This window comes from Mytilus edulis, chromosome 3 (genome assembly GCF_963676685.1).
Source record: "Mytilus edulis chromosome 3, xbMytEdul2.2, whole genome shotgun sequence".
NCBI lineage: Eukaryota > Metazoa > Mollusca > Bivalvia > Mytilida > Mytilidae > Mytilus > Mytilus edulis.
The window spans coordinates 77,819,626-77,847,373 of record NC_092346.1 but is presented as its reverse complement, the minus strand read 5'-3'; the positions used below and the strand labels follow the sequence as shown (position 1 = coordinate 77,847,373).

General features: G+C 31.1%; 1 protein-coding gene across 11 annotated transcripts in view; it reads right to left on the bottom strand.

Moving 5' to 3' along the window:
• The window catches only part of LOC139517501 (uncharacterized), a 46,713-nt gene that overhangs the window by 9,251 nt on the left and 9,714 nt on the right, over positions 1-27,748 (bottom strand). The window contains exons 1-11 of one of the 11 annotated variants that reach the window (XM_071308646.1): positions 15,553-15,846; positions 8,711-8,947; positions 5,433-5,489; positions 4,834-4,962; positions 3,908-3,961; positions 3,502-3,573; positions 3,007-3,120; positions 2,313-2,408; positions 1,760-1,888; positions 625-771; positions 239-301 (exon numbers count right to left, since the gene is read on the bottom strand). In XM_071308646.1, coding sequence (XP_071164747.1) covers positions 239-301; positions 625-771; positions 1,760-1,888; positions 2,313-2,408; positions 3,007-3,120; positions 3,502-3,573; positions 3,908-3,961; positions 4,834-4,962; positions 5,433-5,489; positions 8,711-8,917 — 1,068 coding nt within the window. In that variant the 5' untranslated portion in view covers positions 8,918-8,947; positions 15,553-15,846. Of the gene's footprint in view, positions 1-238; positions 302-624; positions 772-1,759; positions 1,889-2,312; positions 2,409-3,006; positions 3,121-3,501; positions 3,574-3,907; positions 3,962-4,833; positions 4,963-5,432; positions 5,490-8,710; positions 8,948-9,163; positions 9,230-11,267; positions 11,471-13,032; positions 13,552-15,420; positions 15,847-17,950; positions 18,046-27,748 lie in introns of those variants that run through there. The other 10 variants (XM_071308647.1, XM_071308644.1, XM_071308645.1 and 7 more) reach the window with 10 other exon arrangements.

The following is a 27,748-nucleotide window of genomic DNA, read 5'->3' as shown; positions in this document are numbered from 1 at the left end:
AATGGATATTGACTTTTTGGAATATACGTGGTAACCTATTTTTGTTGCCATTCATTCCCTTGGTTTCTTAATGTTTTGTTTTGAATTTCCATTGTTAACAATATTCATAGTTTAATTACTAAAAGGTGATTGAAATAACAATTGAATAACAAGTAATAGTGTATATACGTAAATGTATGCAAACAATATTGTGAGTCAATAATAGTGATAGGGTATAGAATATGTTTACTTTCATTACCTTCCATTTATCTCGCTTGCTATTGTCTACTAAGGTAAGCGTCTCCCCTTCGATGAATTCAATCTATAATGTTATTAATTATAGGCAAATATTAATACTGTGATCTTATTTTATAAAAATTAAACGCTATATTGTAAGTATGTCAAAAGATGTAACAAAATGAAAATATCAAGGCTATATAATTTTTTGGCTATTTAAACATGTTTTGTTATCAAAAGTTTACTTCAAAAAATACATTGTGTAAACGCCATAATAAAAGAAACTACATTTAATTTTCACAAATTCCAGGGTATCAGAAAAGATACATTATGTATCTGTTTTATAATTTGTATCATTCCCTGGTTAACTTGTTCATTTCTTCTCTGACAGCTAATATGATTTTATACCTCAGATGTCTTGTAATCAGTTAAGGCAATCACTGGTTTAGAATGTTGTAATTTTTCTACTCTGTCTTGTACTGGAACAATGTCTTTTGCACGATCGAAAAGTCTATCAACTTTACTCTGCCACTGTAGGTATGCTAGTAAATGATCCTACAAAATTGTTAAAATCAAATGTTTTATTTCTATTATCTATAAAAACAATCAGGTTTAATCCACCATTTTCTACATAAGAAAATATCTATACTAGGAGAAGATTATGACAATTGCTATCCATTCGTTTGATGTGTTTGATGTTTTGATTTTGCCATTAGATTAGGGACTTTTCGTTTTGAATTTTTACTTGGAGTTCATGTTTGTGATTTTACTTCTTTCGTAATTTTGTTTTTGTGAAACAATGACCCAATCAAATCATCCACTTATTTTCTACAAACGGTAGTGGTTAATCCTTTCGTCCGTTTTACATTATTAAACTTTATTACGGAGGGAGAAGTCTGATCTTATTGCATATGAAGTATATCATTATAAATCGCTAAGAACAACTTATTTTTATGCATTCAATTTAAAATCAGATTATACTATACTTAACATATTTCATTCATATTAAGTTGATGACTTTAATTTGATGAATGTATTGCATACAGATTTAAAATCAATTAAATTGGACCATGACCACAGGTCAAGTGTAAAACGTTAATCCGTTTAATATTCGTGCTTATGACTGTATATGTAACAGGAAATCAAATCTCAAATTACTATCAGTAGTTTTATTTTTCTCGTTATTTCATGACACGCTTACCTCCCATTAAACCAAAATTCACAATACCGAACAGGTTCATAATAAAATTGAATTTGCATATAATAAATATTTTCACAAAAATAATGTGGGTATATTATTGTAAACGGTTATTGTTTCATTTGCGTCTTTTATGATGATCTGGTCTAACTGGAATTTAAACATGTGGGGTTAAATGCCAAAATTTTCTAAATGGAAATATCTATATTCAGTAAATGATATTTCTTTAGAGGACCAATTTATTAACGCATTTAGTAGCACACTGCAATTACATTTTAGCTATTTTATAGTTAGTAACTTTTTATCTGGAATCTAAATTATAAACTCTGTTTAAAAATGAAATACCTTCATTTCTTCCTGGATAAAGGCAACATCAGACGAATCACCCTTTAGTCTTGATCTATCGAAAGTTAAATGAATACGCGAAAGTGTTGTGTTCATCCAGTATTCAACTTCTTCTACTTCATGGAAGAACTAGATGAAAATAAGATTAAATATAAAATAGAAGACCTTTTTGTGAAATGAATAAGTAAAGCGTAATTAAAAAAAAGATTTAATTGTTGTTGCATAAAAGACATAAAATAAAAGATATCTATTATGATACAGTATCCGGGTAAATTTTACATTATTCTAAAAAAAAAAACAATAGGTATGTTCGAGTAAAAAAAATGGAAAGTCATCAATACAATGAGGTTGTGAGCGTAAAAAAAAACAAATTGTTAAAGGGGTTTTAAAACAAACACTTAATTTAAGAAATCACCTACAAACAAACCGTCACGGTGGTATTCAAATAATGCGAGGAGAGTTGATACAAGTACATATTTAAGGACAGATGATTCTTACCTTAGAACTTTGGATTATACAGTAATTCTTTTCTAACAACTAAACAGTATTTTACCTGATGATATGCAGCAGCATTATGAAGGTGGACCTGAGAGCACTGTAGAACTGTATCTATCCATCTCCAGTTATTTCGTACGCCAGCTACACAGTTCTGTTTTAAATAAACATTGCACGTATTATGTTTTTATGATATTATCTGCACATAAAACTAAATGGATTAAATGTTAGGGTTTTATTGGGTTTGTCATATCTGTTTTGTTCAGATTAAAAGTTTAATTTTAGTTTGTAGAAAAACAAAATTCTTACGTTTACCCTGAATGCTTGCTAATACAGTCAGGAAACACTATCAATGTTGACGCATCTGGTCTCGATCCTTTCGGAGGTCATGCGAGTTCTTCGGTCTTTGCTTGTAACCATGCGTCTTTCTCGATTTATAAGATTTGAACATCGGTAAGCTGCTTTTGCCTTAATCTTTACGACAAAATGAATGATACTCATATAATTAATTTTAAGTTCATCCTTTTTTCAATTACGTAACTGAAGTTATATTTAATGTGATGTGTAGGTCAACGAGATAGAAACAGACAAAAATACGTATATGACACAAACATACGAGAAAAGACACAAATAATATTCACCATTTACCTTAAGTTCGATATTATATCTATTTCACTTCTTACAAGGGCAAAAAGTAAGGAAGATTAACTACCTTTCAAAGAGTGGTATGATATAAAATATTGTGGACAAACCTGGGCAGTCCTTGCCATACTTTCATTACTCTGCAAAGGATTTGCTGTATCTCTGTTGTTATATCCTAAGTTGACAAGATGTACAGCTCGTGTGTCAAATTCACTTGCTAGAGTCTGAAAGTGTTAGGAAGCATTTTAAAAAAGTTTCTGACGATAAGATGTAAACCTGCAAGATGATTTCTACAAAACTACAAAATGGTCTGTATTATTCATAGAAATTGTCTGATAACAAATGTTCGTTTTACATTTGAAAAATAATATTATTATGATAATTTTATTATTCTGAACTGAAGGATAACATAAAAAAAAGGAATGAAAATATATATATTATAAAACATTTCTAAAGTATAATAGTTATTTTCACAATCAATCTGGAAAAGTTCATGCTGCTATGATTTATGTTTGCATACTTTAGATGAGAGACAGATAACACAATTATATGCACTATATGTCTCTGTTAAGATTCAATGCATCGAATGGAATATCGAATTATACCTCAATTGGATCTTCAAGGGAAGCTACTCCAGCCATCACCTCCATACATGCTGTTCTCTTACTTGATACTGCCTAGAATAGTTTAAAATTTGGATCATTAACAAAATAATATAATATATACATTTCGCTTATAACATTGGAAAACTTTGACAAAACATAACATGTATGTCAAATCGATTTCCAACCGTTCTGAATGTATTTACTGTTACACGTTTTCTTTAGAACCAAAATTTAAATAATATTATATATTTGAAAACCATCAATTCAATAGGAGATAAGGATTGCACATTCATGGCACTAAATCGTTGTTATTCAATTATTTTTCTCAATTGAATAGATAAAAATCATTTATTTTACTTTTCATTTTTTGATATATAATCAACAGTTGAATAACACTCAGTCTTACCTTTAAAGAATCATATGCTTCTGATAACTCTTTGGATTCATTTGGAGACAGCTTCTAAAATGATGAATAAAAACATGTTTAAAACACTCTGAATATGTACCTTCATGTTTGTTCGTTCCATATGCACGTAAATGATTGATCGGTTGTTTATTGCTTGATATATTTTCGTGACAATTGATTCGGGATTTTTCATAATCAGAAACTATTAAAAATTAATATAATAGGCGATACAATAGGCAGGTTCTACAAGGTTGGTCGACAGGAATGACAGGCAAGAAAATTGGTTTCCAACCGGAACAATGTTTGGTACAATTTTATGTTAGATAGGGATAGAAATTTAACATTGCAATAGTCCACCTACAAACCCTTCAAAGATTTGTTGCAATGATTCTTTAACTGACAGACAGCGAAATACTCTTTCCCTATGCAAGGCTTTTGGCAATATGTTTGTTTACTGATTACTTAAAATGTTTTATAAAAACAATAGACATATATATTGTCTACCAAGCTTTTATCACAAAGATAGGAATGTACTGTGGAAGTATAATCTGCTTGCAGACATTTGAAAGAATACAACGTTACATACCGATGTTAAGTTATAAACCGAAAGAACAGGTTAAACACGAAAACAAATACCTTAAACAGATAGATGGCCAGGTGTGTTGACAAACAAGGAGCTATGGTAACATCACCAGTCACAGGTAATAGTTTAGTGGGCATATTTTTGTTGTGACGTGTAATGTTTGAGAGCATCATAACCAAAAATCTGTTAAAAACTGTGTAATATGAATTCTGCCTGAGGAAGGTGCAAATATTGGTTTAAAAATATAGTCGAAATTTATGATTTGAATGATGGGTTTGACAGATCACCACCAGCGGTACTAGCCTAGGAGTAGTCAAATCCAAAATAAAATAAAATTTCTTACATGTTTGGCTACAACTTTAGAAATGGTTTCATTATAGTTGTTGATGTTTTGTTGTTTCAGTTTCTGAAGTCGAGCTGCTGATAATACCCCATCTTTCGACTGTCCAAAAGATGCTGACTGTAGTTCTCCCTACAAAATAGTGAAATGGAATCGTCGTTAGTCTGCTGTCTTAGTGAATAAGCTTGTATATGTACTTTCGTATCTTAACTTATGTGCAATTCAAAAATGGTAGAAATGTGTCAGTTAATAATTTCGTCAAAATTGTTGGTCCTCAGTGCTCTTCAATATCGTTCTTTATTTGGCCTTTGTTTCGAGTGTCTCTTGTAGACGGTACACGCGTCTGACGTACACAATTTTAATCCTGGTATCAATTTAGTTTATTTTCGGACGCATAAAATTTACAAAGTGTTATTTTAATATTGTATATACAAATGTATACATAGCAACAGTGTAGATAAAAATTTGACTGAATAACCTTAGAAGTCCTTCTGAATGTATGTTCTGTTAAGAATGTTTTTGTATTTCTTTTATGACCCTAGAAATTAAAAACACTTTAAATTTGACGTCGTTTGATGTAAAAGAATGAATATATTTTGTACCTGTTCCTGCAACAGCCAGTCCAGACAACTGTGGAGGTCCTCCTGGGACATTTTTCTCTGTAAGACAAATATCAAAGGTGAAATCAAATGATCAAACTTTATTTCAAATTACTGCAATTGTTCTGTAAGTTTATGCAAACGGGACTAAATAGAGGTAGAGGTTATCGTCGCTGAATATTGTAAATTTGAAAACAAATTTTATGTTAAAAGGTGTATTCCAGAGTATTATCATACATGTCTTTTTTAAATTACTGATTATAAGTTAATGAAACAGAATATGCACAAAACTCGGTAATAATATTCAATGAAAAGGCATGATAACGACGCTAAAATAATATACGCATATAATTGAAACGTAAATGTAGAAAAAAAGTTCTCTATCAATTTAAAGTAATACAAAAAACAAAAAAACGCATTTAGATAAATGATTTTTCTTGTCGAAGAACTGACCAATAAAAAAATGTTGCTAAGCACTTTATATTTATACACTACTAGATATTTAAAATGTAATAAAAAGCGTCAGGCAAACCAACATGCTGAGTACTTAAGTTAAATTCTTAGTTGCTGTGTCATTACTTGCAACAAGACACAGACAATATGGAAAGAGTTGAAAGTAGGGAGGTTTTTCACACATTAAGAATTGGTAACATGTAACATCGCCTTGAATTATAAAGCTTCTATGACAAAAGAAAATATTCACCATAAGTCATGTTATACAGAATTAAAGATAAAAAAAAGTTGCACACCAAAAATTTGTAGTTAGAGGGCGAATAAAAAATATGACTGTCAGGTTTAAGGTTTATCTTAACTGTGTATTGCTTCCTAAACTAAATCATACTCCATCAAAAACCAAAACCTGACCCTGAATTTGAAACTAGTTTTACCTCACCAAATTTGTTCTATGTCTTGTTGTGGGCAATCCTCCTACATGTAACATATTCTACAATTTGATGAAATTTTTACTAAAGGGTAGAAGCTTATCTTTAAAGAAGTTGGATAAAGCATAGATTCTCGTGCAACCAAATCAACCAGGTAATTAGATGAACATTACAGTCTAATGTTCCGTCTTCCTACACCTTTTCCCCAACAGAAGTTATATAAAACATCGATTGATTTCAAATATGTTGTCATATTTCAACTTACCTATACTATTAGTGTGGGCATTCCAATAAAAATGACTATTAAAGTCTGTCTATACGACTCAATTACAAAAAACTCTCTTTAAGTATTGCCGTTTTTATCTCCAAATTTGAAAAGAGCTTAATTTCAATATAATCTATGTATGTTCTCATATATAAAGATATCAAATTAACTTTTGAAATCATCAAATCATTTATAACGAATATTTGAAGTGATTTTACACAAGAATACAACATACAGACTTTTTGTATGTAGTTTAATTTAACATGAACATTTGCTTACATGATTTGATATACTGAAATGCAATATTTGCACTTTCGATAGTAAGCTATAATTTATATGTTTAAATATTTCAAATATAAATCTTTATTTCTTTGCAGGTGTGTTCACCTTTTTATTGAAAGTAAATATAATACAGTCTACCCAGTGATTCAAGAGGATATCTATTACTTTAAAGGCGTATATCATCGATTATTAAATCCTTCAAACAAGCCGACAAAATTTATGCTGGGGATTCGTGTAGGTTTCTCTTTTGTGTTTTTTTTCAAATGTGGCTACGTATAATATATACAGGTTTGATGTAATATTTCAACGACAATCTTAAGAAAGTTAAATTGTAGGTTTTGATTCATATATGGACATTTTACTAAAATTTGCTTTACTCAGGTTCGCCATTCAGTTTTTCTTTAATAAATGATTCAACAGTGCATTTTGAAAATACTTAAAAAAAACATATTTGAAGGATCGAATCTACTGCATGTCAAGGGCGATTAATGTGTTAAATCTATAGACAGTCAATTTGTAAGTACGATAAGGAAGCTGCAATCATATGTTGAATTTTTGTAATTGCTGTTAAAAAGGATCAAACGCTTCAGTCAAATTGATTCAACCGGAGAAAATAATGAGATTGTCTAGTGGATGAAATGATTGTTTGATTGATTGCTTTTTATCGTCCAGCGGCAAATATTGACATGCAATCAGTGCGATAAAGTGTTGATGTTATATGATGATAAGTAAGTCCTGCTTTATACTAATAGACTGACGTGGTGATTCAGATGCCTTTAACATTCTAGCTACAAATGAAAATATAAAAACATGGAGACTTATCACCCGTGCCGAACTTATTATTATTATTATTCCATGCTAACCAGTGTTCGTTCACATCCTGAATGCTGCAATCATGGATGAATATGCAGCAAAAACATAAGATCTGATTTGATCTAGTAGATCATCAAAACCAGAAAATGGCATGCAACCTAGAGGCACACAACTTGGTAAAAATGAAATTAATCATTCTGTTTACTTGTAAAAGCTTGATTATAATACCTTTTGCCAAAATCAAATACTGCTTATAGGATAATACACATAATGATAGTAATTCAATATGAACCAATAATTAGATTTTTTCAAAATAAGCTCTTGTCTTCCGAACATACGATCCCCACTTTTAAACATGTATTATAAATTATTGATCCACACGTACAACTGCACGGTACATTTATTTGTTCTGGTCGTGACAATGTATAAGAAATCAAAATACTAATACATATAGTTAGAGAGAACAAAACAGAAGAGTGAAAAGGATAAACAGGTTCAGTAATGGATAAAGACTACGGAAAGTACTGACAATATTCTATACAAAGAAAAAGTTTGCAAAATGTATGCTGACAAAAGCAAGCAAACGTAATGCACTATAGAAATTGTCAAACAGCAAACATAAAGCACCACACACATAATTAGAAAATTAAAAAAGATCATAACAAAAAAGCCAAGAGTAAAGCTCAACAATGCAATAAAAAGCTTCAAACCAAAGCTATGGGTAAAGCTCAATAATGCAATAAAAATCTTTAAAACAAAGCCATTGGTAAAGCTCAATAATGCAATAAAAAAAGCTTTAAAACTTTATCTATAGTTATATACATGTATCATTAAGGATCGTGTGATATTAAAATAAAAATGTGCCAGGAAAATAGGAAAATAGCTACGTATTATTAGACGAAATTAGTGAGGAATTCTATTAACGTGCACTATATCTGCGAATTGCTATGGTTATCTAGTGAATACAACTAACACTATTGATGTTAAACATAGACAAGAAAGCAGGGCCTACAACACCTAGAACCAGTTTGGGTACATACGGTCTGTACAAATCTTGATGTCATCACTATTGGATCTGGATGAACAAGTATTGCTTTTGGACGATTTCGTTTCCAGCACATGCAATAGCAAAGTAAAATCAGCATCATCAACCCTAGCACGAACAAAAGCCAGGAGAGCCAAAAAATTTCTACCATCAAACCATTTGCAGAAAACAAGGGTGGGATTTCCAAACATGTGTATTCCATGATTCTGGAATATTCTAAGATGATTTATGACTGAAACAAACAAACACTTTTATCACATTTGTTGCAAATACATGTATTAATGAGAGTGTGATTAGTAATGACATGTTAAGCAGGCAATCACTCTGGGTAGGATGTTATACATGAGAGAATAAATACAAAAATAATCATACTGGAAAATCTACGTTTTTATTAACATTGATCAATGCTTAATAAATTAATATCAATCATAATTATATGATTATTTACTTTACTATACCAGTAGTTGTGTACATGAAAGACATAGTTGTTGATGTTCATGGTCAAAAGGCCTTCTACAATGGCGTATATCGATCACTATCCTTTAGTTAAAACTCTTAGGAGAAACATTATAATGGTTCAATAATAGTCTGCATATATCACACGAAGCCCCCCCCCTTTTCCCCCAAACGAAGTCGATAGACCAAATTCTGTACGACTTAAAGGGAAGTTTTATTATACAGTTGTTATTCATCCATTGATAAAGATGTCAAGGGATAAAAGTGTTGAATGATTTGTCTATAATATTAAATATTTATTGTAAAGGTATACCCATAGCTGTAAATAATCATATCTCGTTTAAAACTGGTTTTAGTTATTTGATACCACACCCTCAGAATAAATTTAATATATGCATGATATTTTACCAAGAAATGTCGTCCAAATCACGCTACGTCGACAAAAATAATCAAGTTATGCATAAATTGTACTTACACGGAACTCCTTTCAAGTATTGTAGTTTCATTAATATTTAAAGTATATAATTCTATATAAAAGGTACATTTTATGTTTGAGACAATATCGGATTGCACGAACGAATATAAATCAGAAATCAAAGAGATTGCAATGTCACTATTTACTGCTACTAGAATAAAATTACTGAATTCCAACGTCCTTTTGGTAATATTTATTATTATGTCGCCCACAAAAGGTACATGTGCACACAAAAGTGATGTTTGCAAAATTTAAAAGCATTGAAGCCTACGCTGGCCTAAATGAAAAATGAATAGTTATCACCACCAGATAAGTTTCTGATATCTAATAAGCACATGGCATGAACTACGAAATAAAGATGAATTACACAAATCTATGAAATATGATATAGAAAGATAAATGCAATTTCAATAAACTATTAGTACACTACATGAAACAAAAATCAACTTGCACAACCCTTTCCGTGGTCTTTGTTTGATTAAAAAGGGGAAGTGAAGTAATCGTCAATGAGACAACAAGCACAACCCTTTCCGTGGTCTTTGTTTGATTAAAAAGGGGAAGTGAAGTAATCGTCAATGAGACAACAAGCACAACCCTTTCCGTGGTCTTTGTTTGATTAAAAAGGGGAAGTGAAGTAATCGTCAATGAGACAACAAGCACAACCCTTTCCGTGGTCTTTGGTTGATTAAAAAGGGGAAGTGAAGTAATCGTCAATGAGACAACAAGCACAACCCTTTCCGTGGTCTTTGTTTGATTAAAAAGGGGAAGTGAAGTAATCGTCAATGACACAACAAGCACAACCCTTTCCGTGGTCTTTGTTTGATTAAAAAGGGGAAGTGACGTAATCGTCAATGAGACAACAAGCACGACCCTTTCCGTGGTCTTTGTTTGATTAAAAAGGGGAAGTGGAGTAATCGTCAATGAGACAACAAGCACAACCCTTTCCGTGGTCTTTGGTTGATTAAAAAGGGGAAGTGGAGTAATCGTCAATGAGACAACAAGCACAACCCTTTCCGTGGTCTTTGTTTGATTAAAAAGGGGAAGTGAAGTAATCGTCAATGACACAACAAGCAGAACCCTTTCCGTGGTCTTTGTTTGATTAAAAAGGGGAAGTGACGTAATCGTCAATGAGACAACAACCCAACAACATCTACTGTGGATTCATTGATTTTCGTTGGTACCAATTTTCGTAGATTGAGGAAAAAAGGCTTTTCGTGGATATTTGATTTCGTGGTTTTGCCAAAGTCTGCATTCAATAACAACAAAATGCACGAAAATTGGTATTCCACATATAATTGTGAATCCACAGAATAAGATGGAATACTAATTTCAGTATATATGTGACATGGGTATGTATGTGTGTGTTTGTAAGTGCAAACACCCGAGGTATTGATTAGAATAAGTTGTGTAAGGGAATAGTATTGCGTTAGTCATGAAATAACAAACAGTAAGTTATCTAATTTCCGTACAAATATGGCGTATAAGTTACCATGAATTAAGCGTATATAAATGGAATATTATATTGTACAACTTTGTAAAATAATGTTAATGACATATACTGCTGGCTTACATTTTATATAATTAACTTCATGAATGAGGTCTACAAATATGTTTTACTTACTACTAAAAATGCGATTGATCCTCTTATAAATAGCTTATAAAAACTATAGCCTAATCTCCATTATAATAGCGTCTGCAGTGTACTAATCTTTACTCAAAGTGAACTATTACATTTAAACACAGGACATTTTATTGGCGGGTAGGTCCGTTCATTTAAATACCCTAGGTTAACCGGCTGTATGGGTTGTTGGTCATGTATGAAATTGGGTAAATTTGTCACAGTCATTACGTAAGGGGGATACATATACAACTTGTATAGAGATTTTACTCGTTGATATTTGAATGAAGGTTTTACCTCTTAATGTCTTAATACCACACATTTGGTAATTTACGAGGTAAGAATGGGTCATTCTCTATTGCAGTTGTTGATTGCATATATTAATTTCTTTATTTCTGTTGTTGACTTAACCATTTTAATAAATGCCGAATAAAAATATACATAACTTGACGATCAGGTATTGAGTGCATAGTTTATATCTGATAAAGAGTTGTTGAAATAATCGTTTTATGGTTTAAGTGCTTGAAGATTCATCGTTCCCAGAGGCAAAATGAGCGCCAATCAGTACTAAAATAGTTCTAGATGTATTTTGATAATGTTGGTCAGATTTTTTCGCCGCTTAAAACACAACTTTGGATCATCCAGGAGTTCCATGAACATAAATTTTGTTGAAAATAGAGTTGTTGGAATATTATCTAGTTATGATTGTGAGAGTCATAGCTATAAACAAGTTTTAATTCAGAAAATTAATGGGAACAATAATAAGCATAAATAAAATACCGCATACTTTTTTTGGAAAACTATGATTGACTGTGCATGTATTGTTCTCTATTATCTGGTATATTGACTCAATCAGGATTAAGATTATTTCATGTGCAATAGTCAATGCACTTGGAAACTCAATTTGATATGCTAACTTACATGTAATTGTATAAAATTAAAATTGGTTTACTTGTTTCTTTTGGTTGAATTGTCTACACTACCAATTAGAAACAAGTCTATTGTAAAAATTTCCTTTTCAATGTAACACAAACATTATTATTTTGACAAGGATGATGAATTATTATAAAGAACAATTCCTCATCGAGGTAAAATTAGACTTGTATGATATATGTAATTTACCTGCTGATTAAACACGTATGCATTGTTTGTAGGTGATAATTATGTATTCATTTTTTGTCGAAGATGTTTTGTACATTAGTTATGATTAAAAAGAGAGTCACATGTTTTAGCAATGTAAATCATACACATTCATTTTAAATACCAGACTGGAGAAAATCTTTTATTAAGTTAACCTACCAGTCCACATAAAATAGGTTCTATATAAACTGTTTGGTAGCACTGTACCAAACTCTATTCGATTAAAAAGGTACTTTTATCTTTTTTCCATTTGTTAAAGGGTCTTGTTAGTTATTTCATTGATAGTGCAAATATGATGGGTCAATAAGCCCTTTGATTTTTGCAGTTAAACATAAATGTCACATGTTAGGAGGAGGGTAGACCAATCACATCAAAAAGGTTTGAAATATTTACCATGGAAACCAGCATCAATATAAATTACCAGTGATTTAACTACAGACACAAAACAAGTTTACGTTTTTGTTTTTTTTGTTTGTTTTTGGTTTTTTTTGCAAAAAGACGGTTCACCCTGAAGTGTACATGAACCCGAATGCACCCTTTAGCAAATACAAACCCCTAATTTTACATGTAAACTAACAAAAAAGGCGGGTTTAATCAGTCACGTGACTATATAAAAATTAAAACTTACCCTCTGTTTATGTTGAAGCCAGTTAAGAAAACAGTTGGCATTGTCTCGGAAATAAAACCAAATGATAACTACAGTCAGCATTTTGAAGTCACTTTCAATTGGTATTTAAACCATTGCATTTATTATGTATGACGAAAATCATTGAGTCGAAGCCACTTCCTTTTTATAATGTCAGAATTTATTACATAATCAATAGGGGAACAAGCAGACGACAACTTGCAACACTTCAGTCCGTTACTTTAAACAAGGTCCTGGTTAAGTTTTCGTCATTTAAAATCTTATAACCGGATTAGAATTTTGCGTATCCAAGCATTCATTCACTGCATGACAAAATATGTTCATGAAGGTACACGAACTGTGAAGACAGCCCACTCGTTCCATCCTTGCAATCGATGTATGTGAATGGTTGAGTTGATTCCAAAGTTAAATTACAAAGTTACCTGTGAAGCATATCATTGTGCTATTTTATTACGAACTATTTACATGTTATTTATTTGCCTTACCTTCTTAACCTTGAACATTACTTTCAATTCATTTAAATATTCAAAGCAGTATTGATTAAATTTACTTTGTATCTTTACTGATAGCAAAAACATTGTTTTAAAGGACAAAATATATATCAATTGTGGAAATTGAATGGAATATATTAAATTAAAAGTCGGAAAAGCATCAGCCAGAAAATCAGTAAATTCGGATATGTTTCTTGGACAAATTAAATGTTGAATTATTGCATTGATAATAATAATGAATAAAAAGACTTTTAATAAGGTTGGTATATATAACCTTTGTTTTGAAACAAGAAATTGCTTGTTTATCAGGAGTAGAAATGTTCTAAATCGTTAAGATTCACATGATACTATTTAGATCTAATCGCAAACGTTTAAATTACAATGTTGTGTTTTTCTAAATATTTGCAACTTATAGTTCCAGACAAAATAAAATCATCATCATTTCCTTTAATTTTGACTTTGCTAGACATTTCTGAGTCTTTATATTTTGCTGATGAAAGAGAACGTTTATAAATCTTGTAGATTTGATTTCCGATTTTCGCCAGGGTTTCGGGTATAGAAATTGTATCAAAATTATTAAGAATAATCCAATTTGTAAAGGTTGATTTGGAGTTCAAAAAATCGAGTAATTTTGTCGATTTTAAATCGCACTCATCTTAAACATGTTAGGAATGAGTCTTGAAATCAAAATACGTTTGATTCAAAATATGTTTCACACTATGATTGAAGCTGGTACCATAACCGTGCATCAACAAAAACACAAGCATAATTGTAAAGATTTACATACCAAACCAATTTCTTTCAAATATTTTATAGAATGTGACCATTTAAACCAGTAAATGTATAGTTGAGGTAGACTTAGTCATCTTTTAAATTTTAATGACCATAAATGTTTGTCCTGCTGGCTATGTTTTAATGCTGGTTACACTTTTATATCAGATACGCTATTTTGATGGGTAATTTAAATTTTGTTGTGTTTAAATCGCTTTTTGATTATAAGATTATTCTTTGTAATGGGTTCATGGAGTCATGTGAAATTGTCAGTTAATCACAATGATAGTAAAGTGATAGCTTACTTTCCTTGCTGTGTTTACGATGATATGATAAATAAAATAGTCAAGTTTAATTCTGCTTTGATCTTAGTACAAATGATAAAGAATTTTCAAATATCGAATTTTAAACTTTAATTTTTAAACTATCAAACGGTACTGTAATGAATGTGTATTAAATGTGTGTCCATATTCATTATGTATTTGGCTACCAAATATTATCTCCCCACTTGATATTTAAAAAAAAAAGTATTATACAGATTTAATTTTAGCAATGGGACATTGTAGATTGTGTGTAGGATGCTATATACTATGATAAGAAAAAATCTAGAACACATAAAAACACCAGCTAGAACTATTATTCTATAAAAACCCGACGTAATGTAAACTGATAGGGTGATTTGAATAACGATTATTTGCAAATTACCTCTGTAACTACATGCATATAAATACCATTAATGGGTACTATTTTAATGTAACATAATCGATATGGGTGAACAAGAATTAAACAGTATAATAATGTTTTTATACCTCTCAGCTGATTATTTTGACAAATCAGTATTTGTATAGTCTTATTTTATATGTTAAAAAATAACAACTAGTGAGTTAACATTTTAGGGGTTATCTCTATACTTAATAATTTTTACATAAAGGGCCGTCATAACAGATATAGCTAGACATAATCTATATAATCAAATGTGCCTTGCTTGGAGCAAAAGTACAAGTGAATATAATACCATTTAACATCACTAAGGCATGAACTAGTACAACATAACTTTTAAATGCTTTTCGCCTTGCACCAAGGCTTAGACTTGCAAGATTGGACTTACCATAAACCAAAACTGATAAACTGATCGTCCTCTCGTATGATAGGAACACATATTATATGTTTAACATGATATAGACACGCTGTTTCCGTGTCAAATAGTCAATACATCAAATTTTAGATTTTTAAATTTTACCTGTTTAAAAATGACAAGCCACCTTGTTATATCTTTCCAGTTCAAAAGAGTGACTTAAAGCTTCCCATGAGCACTGAAGCCTTTCCAGCAATGTCACGTGTTTTGCAAATATAATTTCTGTATTTAAATGTAAATCACTGTTTTTTACGTAAAACCATTTAAAATGAAAAATGTACTTTATTTTTAAATGAATAATTTTTCATTCAAATATACAACTTTTCTTGATCTTTTATGGACGAAATTAATACTTCCAGCAAACGTGACTGACAGTTTAAAGATGTAACCACTTATTTTGTGGAATAAAATGTCAACTTTGTTATATAACTCTCAAAGTGACAATGAGATCAACTTTTACCTAACTGGTGAATGGTCATAATAACGGTGTCATTTAGGTCCTCCATCATGTTACATTTTTCTCTAGTTTTACATACTGTATACATAATATTCTTAAATTAACGCCCGTCACATGATTGTCTTAGTGATTATAGTTTCAGAAAATGAAAAGGCAAAACGGATTTCAAGAATGTATCATCTCCATTTTGTTTTACAGAAAAAGAAGATTGATTCTCTTAAATGCCTGTGGTACGTAGCTGATAATGTGTTTGCTAAACACACAGTTGTTCATACCATGTCCTTTAGTCCTTTAACGGGTAATCATTACACATATCATCATTCTTAAATATCAATAGTATAATATACGATATTGATTTGTTAAAACCTTTTTTTTTCAAAAAAAACTTGCTACAACCAAATTGACACAGCAAAGGCTTCATCTTACGAGTAACCACCTCGGTATAGTATCAACGGACCGCAATCTCGATAAACCAACTGATTAAAAGATATTTATTATTGTTTTTTTTAAATTCATTTTGTATTTGCTTTCTACCAGAATTACTGCACACCTCTCTTCCACCAGAGCTTTTAAAAAAGTTTTAAAAGTGAAAAATTCATCTGACTTTGTCGTCCTTTCCACAAGGCCTTGAGTTAGGTGAAAAATACAATTAACTTAGTTATGTGGTTTTGGACCTTGTGTTCTTTGTATAATTTTGTGCATTGGTACTTTTGTCTATATGTACATGGCAATGGATATGCAGGGAAACAAAAATACATAAAAAGAATAACTTTACATGCGTGGTTGTTACGGGTCTATGTTACTTTTACCAAACATTAATTAATTGCATTTCGTCGATTTTATCATCGTAACATTTTAGTGTATGGCTTTTTAAATACACATACTATATAAATATTCTAATCTTAAACGATTTTTTATACCACCATCTACATCCCATACAGAATCGCCCTGGATTGAATATTTAGTGACTTTTTTTTTATAATAATCCACTGAAATATGAAATAAGGTATCAAGCTTCATAACTATTAGATATGCTTGGGCTCAATGCTTTATGTTTTTTCACTTACATCAAGGAAAAGGGTAGGTTTAAGATTTATATTTTCTGGTCTCATTTAGATAACATTTAGATAGCATATATCAAACGAAAACCGGTTTTGTTGAAAAGATAAAAATCTGTGAATCTAATAAAATATAAAGTAATAAAGTAATGAATTTAACGCCTATGAGACATCAACAAACATAACATGCAATCAAACTTTAAATCTGAAGAACTATAAACACACTCCCTCATCTACAAGTAAACCGAAAACACCTCGACAATTGAAAATAAATGGACACAACTAATAAAACAAATTCTGACACCCTTTTATAGTGGTCAGTTGTGTTAGATTAAATGAAAAGTAGATATCCATAAAACACTACTGTGCTCTAGTAAATAAGATGTGAAAAACTAGTATATATGTATTAGTATCCTAGCGTACAGTATTAAGAAAACATCAAGTCAAGTTCAAGAGAAGTGTAAGCCTAAAGCTGAGCGACTAAAGTCTTACAAAATCTCAGGAAAGCATAGTATCGTGTCCATTATCATAAAAAAGAGTTAATGTATACCATTTAAAACATTGCGTTATTATAATACAAGTTTATTGAAGTCGCCTGATGGATTAAAGCTCCTTGGTCTCTATGTTTTTAAATTTTGCGATCCAATTATGCTGCAATTTTGATATAGAGATATCTAACTATCAATTATGCTGCAATCTTGATATAGAGATATCTAACTATTTCTATAAAGTTCAGAATTCGTTGTTATTACATAAAACAATCTAGCATGCAGGCTAGGGTTCCAAAATGATCTCAAGTGCATTCTTCGAAATAAATGGCAGCATCAGTGTATTTAAGCGATAGTAGCAATCAAAAATCAAAATACTAAATTCATATTTTAAATGTGAATATGAAAAAGCAAAAGAAGAAAAAATACCACCTGAAGTAAATAATACACAATACTGTTTGTTAGATATAAATGAAGTCCCCTATGTTAACTAGACTTACGTTTGGTCTGGGTGTTCAAGTCCGTCAGATAAAACACAACTGAAAGTGACGCATTTACCAGACAAATAAACCTTGAACAAACATTTAAATGATAATGCAATTTTTTGTTGGGTGTTTTTTGTGTGTATTTATTTCTATTGCGAAGGTGTGCAGAATGACAAATCGTATATGGCTGGGGTACTGTTGAAGGTATATCACATTTGTTTATTTGTTTTGTTTTTTATTTGTCTTGTTGTAAGACGCTGGTTTTTAAGTAATATGTCACGCTTAAAAAGTGATATTTCTTATATAATTTATTTCAATTGAAATATTTAGGTGTAAGTTGAAATAATCGATTTGACCAGACATATACATATTGTTGTTTTTGCTCTTATCAAACCAAATCCTAAAATTAGATGAACAAATTTGTTGAATAATGATTAACAAAACTGCTGTTTGTGCTATCATGAGATATGCTAGGATATGGACATTTTTTTTACTGTACTTTTTATATAAGGTCAAGTTAGAGTGCGGGATCGCACTCTTACTACCACTAATAAAATTTGTTCAATACACATTAAAGAAACATAAATCGAAGAAAGTAATAATATCAGCATCAAGGTCTCTACAGGACAAAAACATTAAGAGGAATCATATAAGGACAACACATGAAAAGGTTACTGACTTCTGACTATCAAAATGAAATGACATTTGGTAGCGTGATTTGTATTTGTAGCTCCCAGAAATACCATGTCAATCTCACCAAGTGGAAATATGAAACAATTCAATTGAAAAAGTAACGTCATAAATAATAATAATATATGATAATTTACGAAAAAAAACAAATACGACTGACATGGTCCTACAACAACCGCTGCACTATAGGCTCCTGACTTGGGAAAGATTGATACAAAGCAGAAAAACATCTTAAAAAAACACAGACCGAACGTGTCAGGGTATTTTTCCATCCCTCACAACAACAAAAACGACACAAAGAACTGGCCTGGCAGTAAATGGTAGCTAGTTCAAAGCCAATACCAACTTATAAAAAAATCGTGTATCTAAGACTAAAATATCAATCTGTATACTGCTAACATCAAATGAATAATATAAAGACTTCTTTAAATGTCAGAGAAAAACATGACCGTGTGCAATGCCTGACATGTTGGATATAAAAAAGATGTGGTATGATTGCCAATGAGACAACTCTCCACAAGAGCCCAAATGACACAAAAATTAACAACTATAGGTCATCGTACAGCCTTCAGTAATGCGCAAAACCCAAATCGCAGAGTCTGCTATAAAGGACCCCGAAATAACAATGCAAAACAATTCAAACGAGAAAACTAACGGCCTAATTATGTACAAAAAATGAACGAAAAACAAATATGTAACACATAAACAAACGGCAACCACTGAATTACAGGCGTATATCAACCATCTCGAGAACTTTTAGTCTCTCCTATTTTTTTTCAATGAAACGGCTCGTCTAACTATTTTCTTCTTAGAAGAGTAACATCTATGATTAAAGCAAGAACTGTTATGATTAATATTTGTTTTGCTCATTTTATAATTATTAACAAATCTATAAAAACATCACAAGCTGCATTCAATGTCAGGGCTTTTGCTCTGCAATATGGTTGATTACATAAGTTTTTTGATAGACTTTTTTAGAAACAAAAAAAGATAATGACTAGAGCAATTATGTGGCCGTTGGAAAGGAAAAATTAGTAAAATGCTTCAATCTTTTCAATTGATCTATTGATAAATGAATGTTGTGTTCATGTCAATTAAACACCGACATGTTATTCTAAATGTAATTTTATATAATTTGGTTATTGAATAGGATGTTTTTGGTTGGAAGTAAATATAAATAACAGCATCGGCGAAGAAGATAGGACATCTGATATTTTATATCTAATTGTTATAGGCTAGATATATAACTTGACATTTTTTTCTGAAATGCTCAAATATTTTAAAACTAAATTCAAATAATTCCAAATAATGACTTTTGTCATCTAATGAACATCTACTTTGCTTTTTTAAATTTAATCAAAAGAGAGGGAAAACCAAAGGATTATTATATCTTTTGAGTTTAAAATCTTGCAAAAATAAAACTGTGTAATTAAAGTATTTCTAGAAATAACTAATTCCATTTCATTCCTAGACCACATGATTAATCCAGATTTTGGATTTTATATCAATAAAATCTTTGATTTTGACTTTGATTAACCAAAGAGTCAAATAAATAAGCAATTGCTTTTTTTAATGATAAGACTTGACTTAATAGCATATATGTTCAATTTTATCACCACTTTGCTAATACTCAGCAGTGAGCCAGGAGCTACGTTTATGATAAAGATTTATTTTATTAAAGTGTCACCATCCATTACAATATCAATATATATATACACATAAAGTCATAAGAACCTAACATGAAGCAATTGTTCATCTTTTATTCTTTAGATCATTTAAGTTATCTGGGTTTTTTTTCTTCTTTCGTTTTCAGTGTTTCTCTATTTTTTTTTCAACGTGTCCTCGCGTCAAACAAGTTTAAGCTATTTTACGATCACAACTGGGGCGTTGAGTCATGATTCCAGTGTAGGTGGAAGACATACAAAATTATCATTTGGAGCATTTGTATGGAATCTTCTCTTTAGATCCTTAGACAAGTTAATGTTCTCGTTGTCTTATTTCCATTTGATTTCAAACCTCTGCGACAGGTACTTTATGTTGTTCTGATTTACTGTCATATGGGATGTCGGTGATATATATTAACTTATACATTATCTACACGATTTATTTCCCTAGACATAGGCAGCTGTATATAAGTATGTCCGTCTTCTCAAATAAAAATCAATAGCAGATTGATAAATAATCTATCTTATCACTGAGAAATCTGCCAGGACAGAAAAGTATCAAAATCACTGCGTCACCCTATTTCCCCCTCCAAGATAACAACGGCGTTTATAGTATTAAATTCATATTAAGATCCGTTTTGTTACATCTAGTGATCAATTTTGTATGGCAATCGCCAATGGCAGTCAGAAGGGTTAAAGAACGTCAGTTGTTCGACTTGTTAGTCAAATGCGTTTTGTTTAAATATACCTCTTAACTTTTTTGGTCTTTTGGAAAATGTTGTTTGTGCTGTTTTTAGACACTTCTACGACGAAATTTGTTTTACATGCACACGTATAAAAATTGCGGTTTTTATCCAACGCAATCATAGGTTTGAACGTAGTTTTCAATTTAGACTCGTTTATATTTTTTCGTTTGGGCTTGTATCATATTTTCCCTCCGATTTATATGATCCGTTCATCCTATATTGACTCTTAAAATTCAAGAGTCTATCTAAAAATGAGGGTTCATTTTATATGGCCTTCCAAATACCGTTTCGATCCCTAACATCACTGAAGAGACATTTATTGTCGAAATCCGGATCTGGTGTACAAAAAAATATTAACACCGTATGTTTGTGGCATAACATCGTGGCCACAAGTTAATTGTTTTCTGTTTAGTATAAAATTGATATTAAGATCCATTTTGTTACATCTTGTGATCAATTTTATTTGGCAATCGCCAATGGCAGTCAGCAGGGTTAAAGAACATCAGTTTTAATTTTAAACATATTTTATTTACTCAAAGTAAAATGGATTGGACACAAGTAAGCCATACTTATGAAGTCCGCTCCGAATGACAATAATTTACAATACAATATAAGTATGAGCATGCAATATCAAAAACAATATTTCACGAGTCTATCAATTGAGAAAAAAAATTATAACAGAAATAAATGTAAACATTGAAAACGATGATGATGATGATAATGAAGACGTGGATGTACCGTAAATACATTTTCTACATAACAAGAAATCTCTCAGACCTTTTGATAAATTCGAATACGTGTTTGAATATATTCACGTTTTGTTCATACGAGACATTCGAATTACCAGATGTAAGTAACTTAACATTCAGTATAAGGTCATTAGGTAGCCATCCTAGATTGTTCATCAGAAATTCTCTCTGGTGTGTATATAAAGAGTGGTCGAAAAGGAAATGGTGTACAGTCTCAATGTTACATCCACAAAAGCAAGATGGATCAGCAATTATATTGACTCTAAACAAGTCATAGTTCAAGAAAGATGAGTAGCATCTGAATTGTGTTAGAATCATATTTAGTTTCCTCGGTCCATATAGATAGTGCTTAGGTACATCTTTATTTGTGGTATTTAACCTTTTTAATTGGATTTTAAACTTTGATATAGAGTCTGATTTTCGAAGGGACAAATCGGTATGATTCCATAGGTTAATAGTTGATGGTATAAAAGATTCTTTAGTAAGAGATAATCTATAAAAAGGAACAATGATGTCATTGCCATTTCTCAGGGGATATACAGTTGTGCTCTGTACACTAGGTGGAACAAGTTTGCATAGACAATCCGGTGCTTGGTTATGTTGAATGTTATAAAACATTTGTAATTTTCGTCTTTTCCTCCTATCAGCTAAAGTTTCCCAACCAATTTCCTCATACAGAATTTTAGATTTTGTAAATATAGGCAAACCAGTAACTATTCTAGCAGCTTCTAGCTGCAAACTTTCAAGTTTATTAACATATCCTATCCCGCAATTATCCCAGACTTCAGTTGCATATTCAAAAATTGGTCTTATAAATACTAAATAGAGTTTTTCCTACAAAGTTGATACTTGAGTTTTCTCAGGATATTTAAATGTTTCGTAACACTGATAATCAGATTGTCTATATGACTGTTCCATCGAGCATCAGAGCAAAACGTTACCCCAAGGTGTTTGTGACATTTTGTTATAGGGATTTCTTTATCATTTAAGCAGAATTTTAGAACGGGTGCATCTTTATTTGAAAAAAATCATTATTTCTGTTTTGTCTGGATTAAAAGACATTAGCCACCTCCGTGACCATTCGTTTAGCTCTTCGAGGTTACGACCAATAACAGTTTTTATTTGTTCTTTGTCGTTCCCCAATTAATTAAACGAAGTGTCATCCGCATATAGTCTAGTTAGAGATGTGAGTTTCTCTGCAATGTCATTTATATATCCAGATTTATTCCCACATTATCTGATTGTCATTGTAAACTTGAGTGGGAATTATCTGCAAAATATTGTGTTCCTGGAGAAAATGATATTCCAATCCAGTTGAAAAATATGACACCTAATTATATCTGGACTGACTGTTCAGCAATAAAATTTCAAGAAACACTTTCTTCAGATACACTACAAAACTACATACTAGAATTCAACAACAGCACAATTCAATTTACTCAGACATCAGTAGATGAAGCATCATCAAAACTTTCAAACATCTTTTTATCATTAGCAAATCTATCACTTAAACGACCTTTAAAAAAACACACAAACAAACAAAAAAACAAAAAGTGGTTTGACGCAAGTTTACAACAAGCTCGAACTAACTTGCTTAATTATGGAAAAATTTATTCAAGATTTCCATATGATCCAATTATCAAAAATCACTTTTATAAACTGAATCGTGAATACTCCAAACTAAGGAAATATAAATACAAACAATACAAACAATCATTGATTAGTCAGCTGGACTCCTTGCACGAAGAGAATCCAAAACTGTATTGGAACTTAATTAATGAACTACAGGAAAAAAATGAAACTAAAAAAAAATGTGGAGTACAACCATCAACTTTGATATCACATTTCCAAAAGTTGTCACAACTGAAAGGTGAATTTCAAAGTAGATATACAGAGCTATGTGAAAAACTGAAACAGTTAGAAAACTCAAAATGTTTCAACGAGTTGGACTCCGTTATCACTGAGTCTGAAATATCCAAAGCCATTTCACACTTAAAATGCAATAAATCATCAGGCTTGGATAACATTAGTAATAATATGATAAAGAATGGACAGACTTTCCTTTTAAAAAGTTTTCAACAGATGTTTAATACTTGTCTGTCTTCAGGTATATACCCAACATCTTGGGCTGAAGGTTATATTACACCAATTTTTAAAAGCAACGATACAAGTGACCCTAACAATTATAGAGGAATAACAATAACAAGTGCAATTGGAAAGCTTTTTAATAGAATATTAAGTCTAAGACTGGACAAATTTCTTCAGGAACATAATATTATACATGATAGTCAAATTGGATTCACAAGGAAAGCCAGAACTGCAGATCATATGTTTATTTTAAACTGTCTTATTAACAAATACTGTAATTCAAAAGAAGGTAGACTGTTTGCCTGTTTTGTTGATTTTCAGAAGGCTTTTGATACTGTTATACATACAGGGATCAAGATTAAACTACTAGATATTGGGGCTGGGTCTTATTTTTATAACATTATTAAAAGTATGTATGAAATTAGCAAATCATGTGTCAAAATTCAAAATCAAGTAAGTGATTTTTTCCCATTAGATATTGGAGTCAAACAAGGTGACAACCTCAGTCCGAATTTATTCAAGATATTCATAAATGATTTGCCCAGATATTTGTCAGATACTAGAGACCCAGTTAATGTCAATGACAAAGATCTACATTGTTTAATGTATGCTGATGATATTGTTTTATTATCTACATCAGCTGAAGGACTACGAGAAAAGCTGGGAATGCTTGATAAATTTTGCAAAGATTGGTGTCTCAATGTGAATACTAATAAGACAAAGGTGCTGATTTTCAACAAGGCAGGCAGACATGTAAAACAGATATTCACATTTCAGAATATAAATCTGGAATGTGTTTCAAAATACAAATACCTAGGTTTATATTTAAGCTCATCTGGTTCATTCAGTTATGCTCAAAATGAACTATACAAAAAATCCCTGAAAGCTCATTTCAAATTAAGGAAAGATCTTTTATCACTTAATCCTGATGTAAAAACAAGTATTCATGTTTTTGACCACACTGTAAAACCTATTTTATTATATGGTAGCGAAATATGGGGGATGTTTAATTCTCTTTCCTCTAAATGTAAGAAGGAAGATATATCTTTTGAAAAACTATATTCAGGTTTACCCTGTGAGAAACTTCATATAAAATTTTGTAAATTTATACTTGGGGTACACAAGAAAACAACAAATGCTGCAGTGTTATCTGAACTTGGAAGATTTCCAATATATTTTAATATTATAAAAGGAATGTTATTGTACTGGTATAGATTAGAGAATCTAGGTAATAATTTTCCTCTATTAAAAGAGGCATATACACAATCAAAGACACTACATCACATGAATATAACATCATGGTATGGTTCAATAAATGTTGTTTTTAAAATACTTGGTATTGACTATACAAATGCCGTTAATGCTCCATTTTGTGAATCCTTATACAAATTTAAGAAATATATACAAACCAAGCTATCAATATTGTTTATTAGCTGTTGGAAAAAACAAATAGATAAATTTTCAGACAGTAAACTGAAAACCTACCTTTTATATAAAACAAATTTTGGTTTTGAAAAATATCTAACATTGATCAAGAATTTTGAACTTAGAAGAAGTTTTACTAAATTACGTGTATCTTCTCATAGATTACAAATAGAATTAGGTAGATATCAGGGTATTCCCCGAATTAACAGAATATGTAATAAATGTTCTTCCAATACTGTTGAAGATGAGGCTCATTTTCTATTTGATTGTAACAAATTTGAGGATGATAGAAATTGTATGTTAGCTAGTATTGCACAATATAATTCTTATTTTAATCATATGAACAGTCAAAGCAAAATTATCTGGTTATTTAGTGTAGAAAATGTTGAGTTACTTAAAATAATATGTAATTTTATATACAAACATCTTCCTTAGTGAAGATTGGTTAAAGGAAATCTATGTGTGTATATACATTTGATTGGACATAGAAAATTATATTCATCTGAATATCACAAACGTACTAGCCGATTAAAAAAAAAAAAATTGTTAAGATATATTATTTATTCAAATGTTCTCTTATATCCTTGAGGCATCGTCCCCTGGTATCAACTGCATTCAAGTTACCTATGATGCTTCCTTGTTTGCTTTTGATACAGGTAGGAAAGAGACATTTACACACATTTTACATGCCTATGGCCCATAAGGTATCGCCCCCTGGTGTCAGCTGCCTTTAGGAAACCATAATGCTTTCCTATTTGCTGCTGACACAGGATGAGTCATGGACATGTTTAATTTCTACTTTCTTTTTGGCTAATTATTATATATTTAATTGATCTTTTATTATCTCATTGTTTGTATTGTATTATGAAAAAAATTATTGATGTTGTAATGTTTATGCCCTTTGGGGCCCATAATTGGAAATAAAATATCTTATCTTATCTTATCTTATATATAATGAATAATAAGGGACCAAGTACTGAGCCTTGAGGTACTCCAGCTGAAAGACTGCAAAATGAGGATGATGATGTATTAATAATAACTTTTTGTTGCCTATCACAAAGATAACTCTCAAACCAGTTAAGTAAATTACCATAAAATTGAAAATGGAAATGGGGAATGCGCAAAAGAGACAACAACTCGACCATAGAAAAAAACAACAGCAGAAGGTCACCAACAGGTCTTCAATGTAGCGAGAAATTCCCGCACCCGGAGGCGTCCTTCAACTGGCCCCTAAACAAATATATACTAGTTCAGTGATAATGAACGCCATACTAATTTCCAAATTGTACACAAGAATGTATTCCGTAAGCTTTCATTTTATGCAAGAGTCCTCTATGCCAAACCTTGTCAAAAGCTCTCGAGAAATCACAAAAGACAAAACAATTTATTTCCTTCTTTTCTAGTGAGTTAAGAATACAATTATACATTTCTAGTAGCTGATGTACAGTTGAATTTTTTGGCAAAAATCCAGACTGATATTCATAAATTAGTTTAGTAATGTGTAAATGATTATATACATGTTTAAAAACAATTCGTTCCATGATTTTACCTGCACAGCTTATTAACGAAATTGGTCTATAATTTGAAGGTAATGACGAATCACCTTTTTTAAAAATAGCAATAACATTTGCAATCTTCCAGCTAGAAGGATACTTACATTGTTGAAGAGATTTATTCAATATTATTTGTAAAGGAACTCCATTTTCTTAGGGCACATTTTCAGCATTCTGTGACTAATCAAATCTGGTCCTGATGCCTGTCAGTTGTTCGACCTGTTAGTCAAATGCGTTTTGTTTAAATATACTTCTTCACTTTTTTTTCGTCTTTTGGAAAATGTTGTTTGTGCTGTATTTAGACCCTTCAACAACGAAATTTGTTTTACATGCACACGTATAAAAATTGCGGTTTTTATCCAACGCAATCATTGGTTTGAACGTAGTTTTCAATTTAGACTCGTATATATATATATGTATATATATTTACAGATCTAACATTGTTGGGTTGATGTTTAGACGAGTTGTATATACATAATGTACACAGCCATGTATCACCTCCGATGAATAAATCTGTTGTAGAGTTGTCACTGACTCAGACGTACTTATTAATATAATTATTTTCTGTGACTGTATCTTGCATTAATTTGTAGGATCCTTTACTATAGATAATTGAGCTGATCTGTAACAATAACATCTCCATGCCTTATATATCATGTACTGTAGTACGCCGCTAGATTAAAACTGACGAGGGAAGGTAACACACGGCCACTGAAAGCTTTATTTTTGTGAAGCCCAGGTGGTCGTGTGGTCTAGCGGGACGGCTGCAGTGCAGGCGATTTGGTGTCACAATATCTCAGCAGCATGGGTTCGAATCCCGGCGAGGGAAGAACAAAAACTTTGCGAAAGCAATTCTTTTTTTATATAACAAGTCAAAAAAGGTACAACATCACCATTA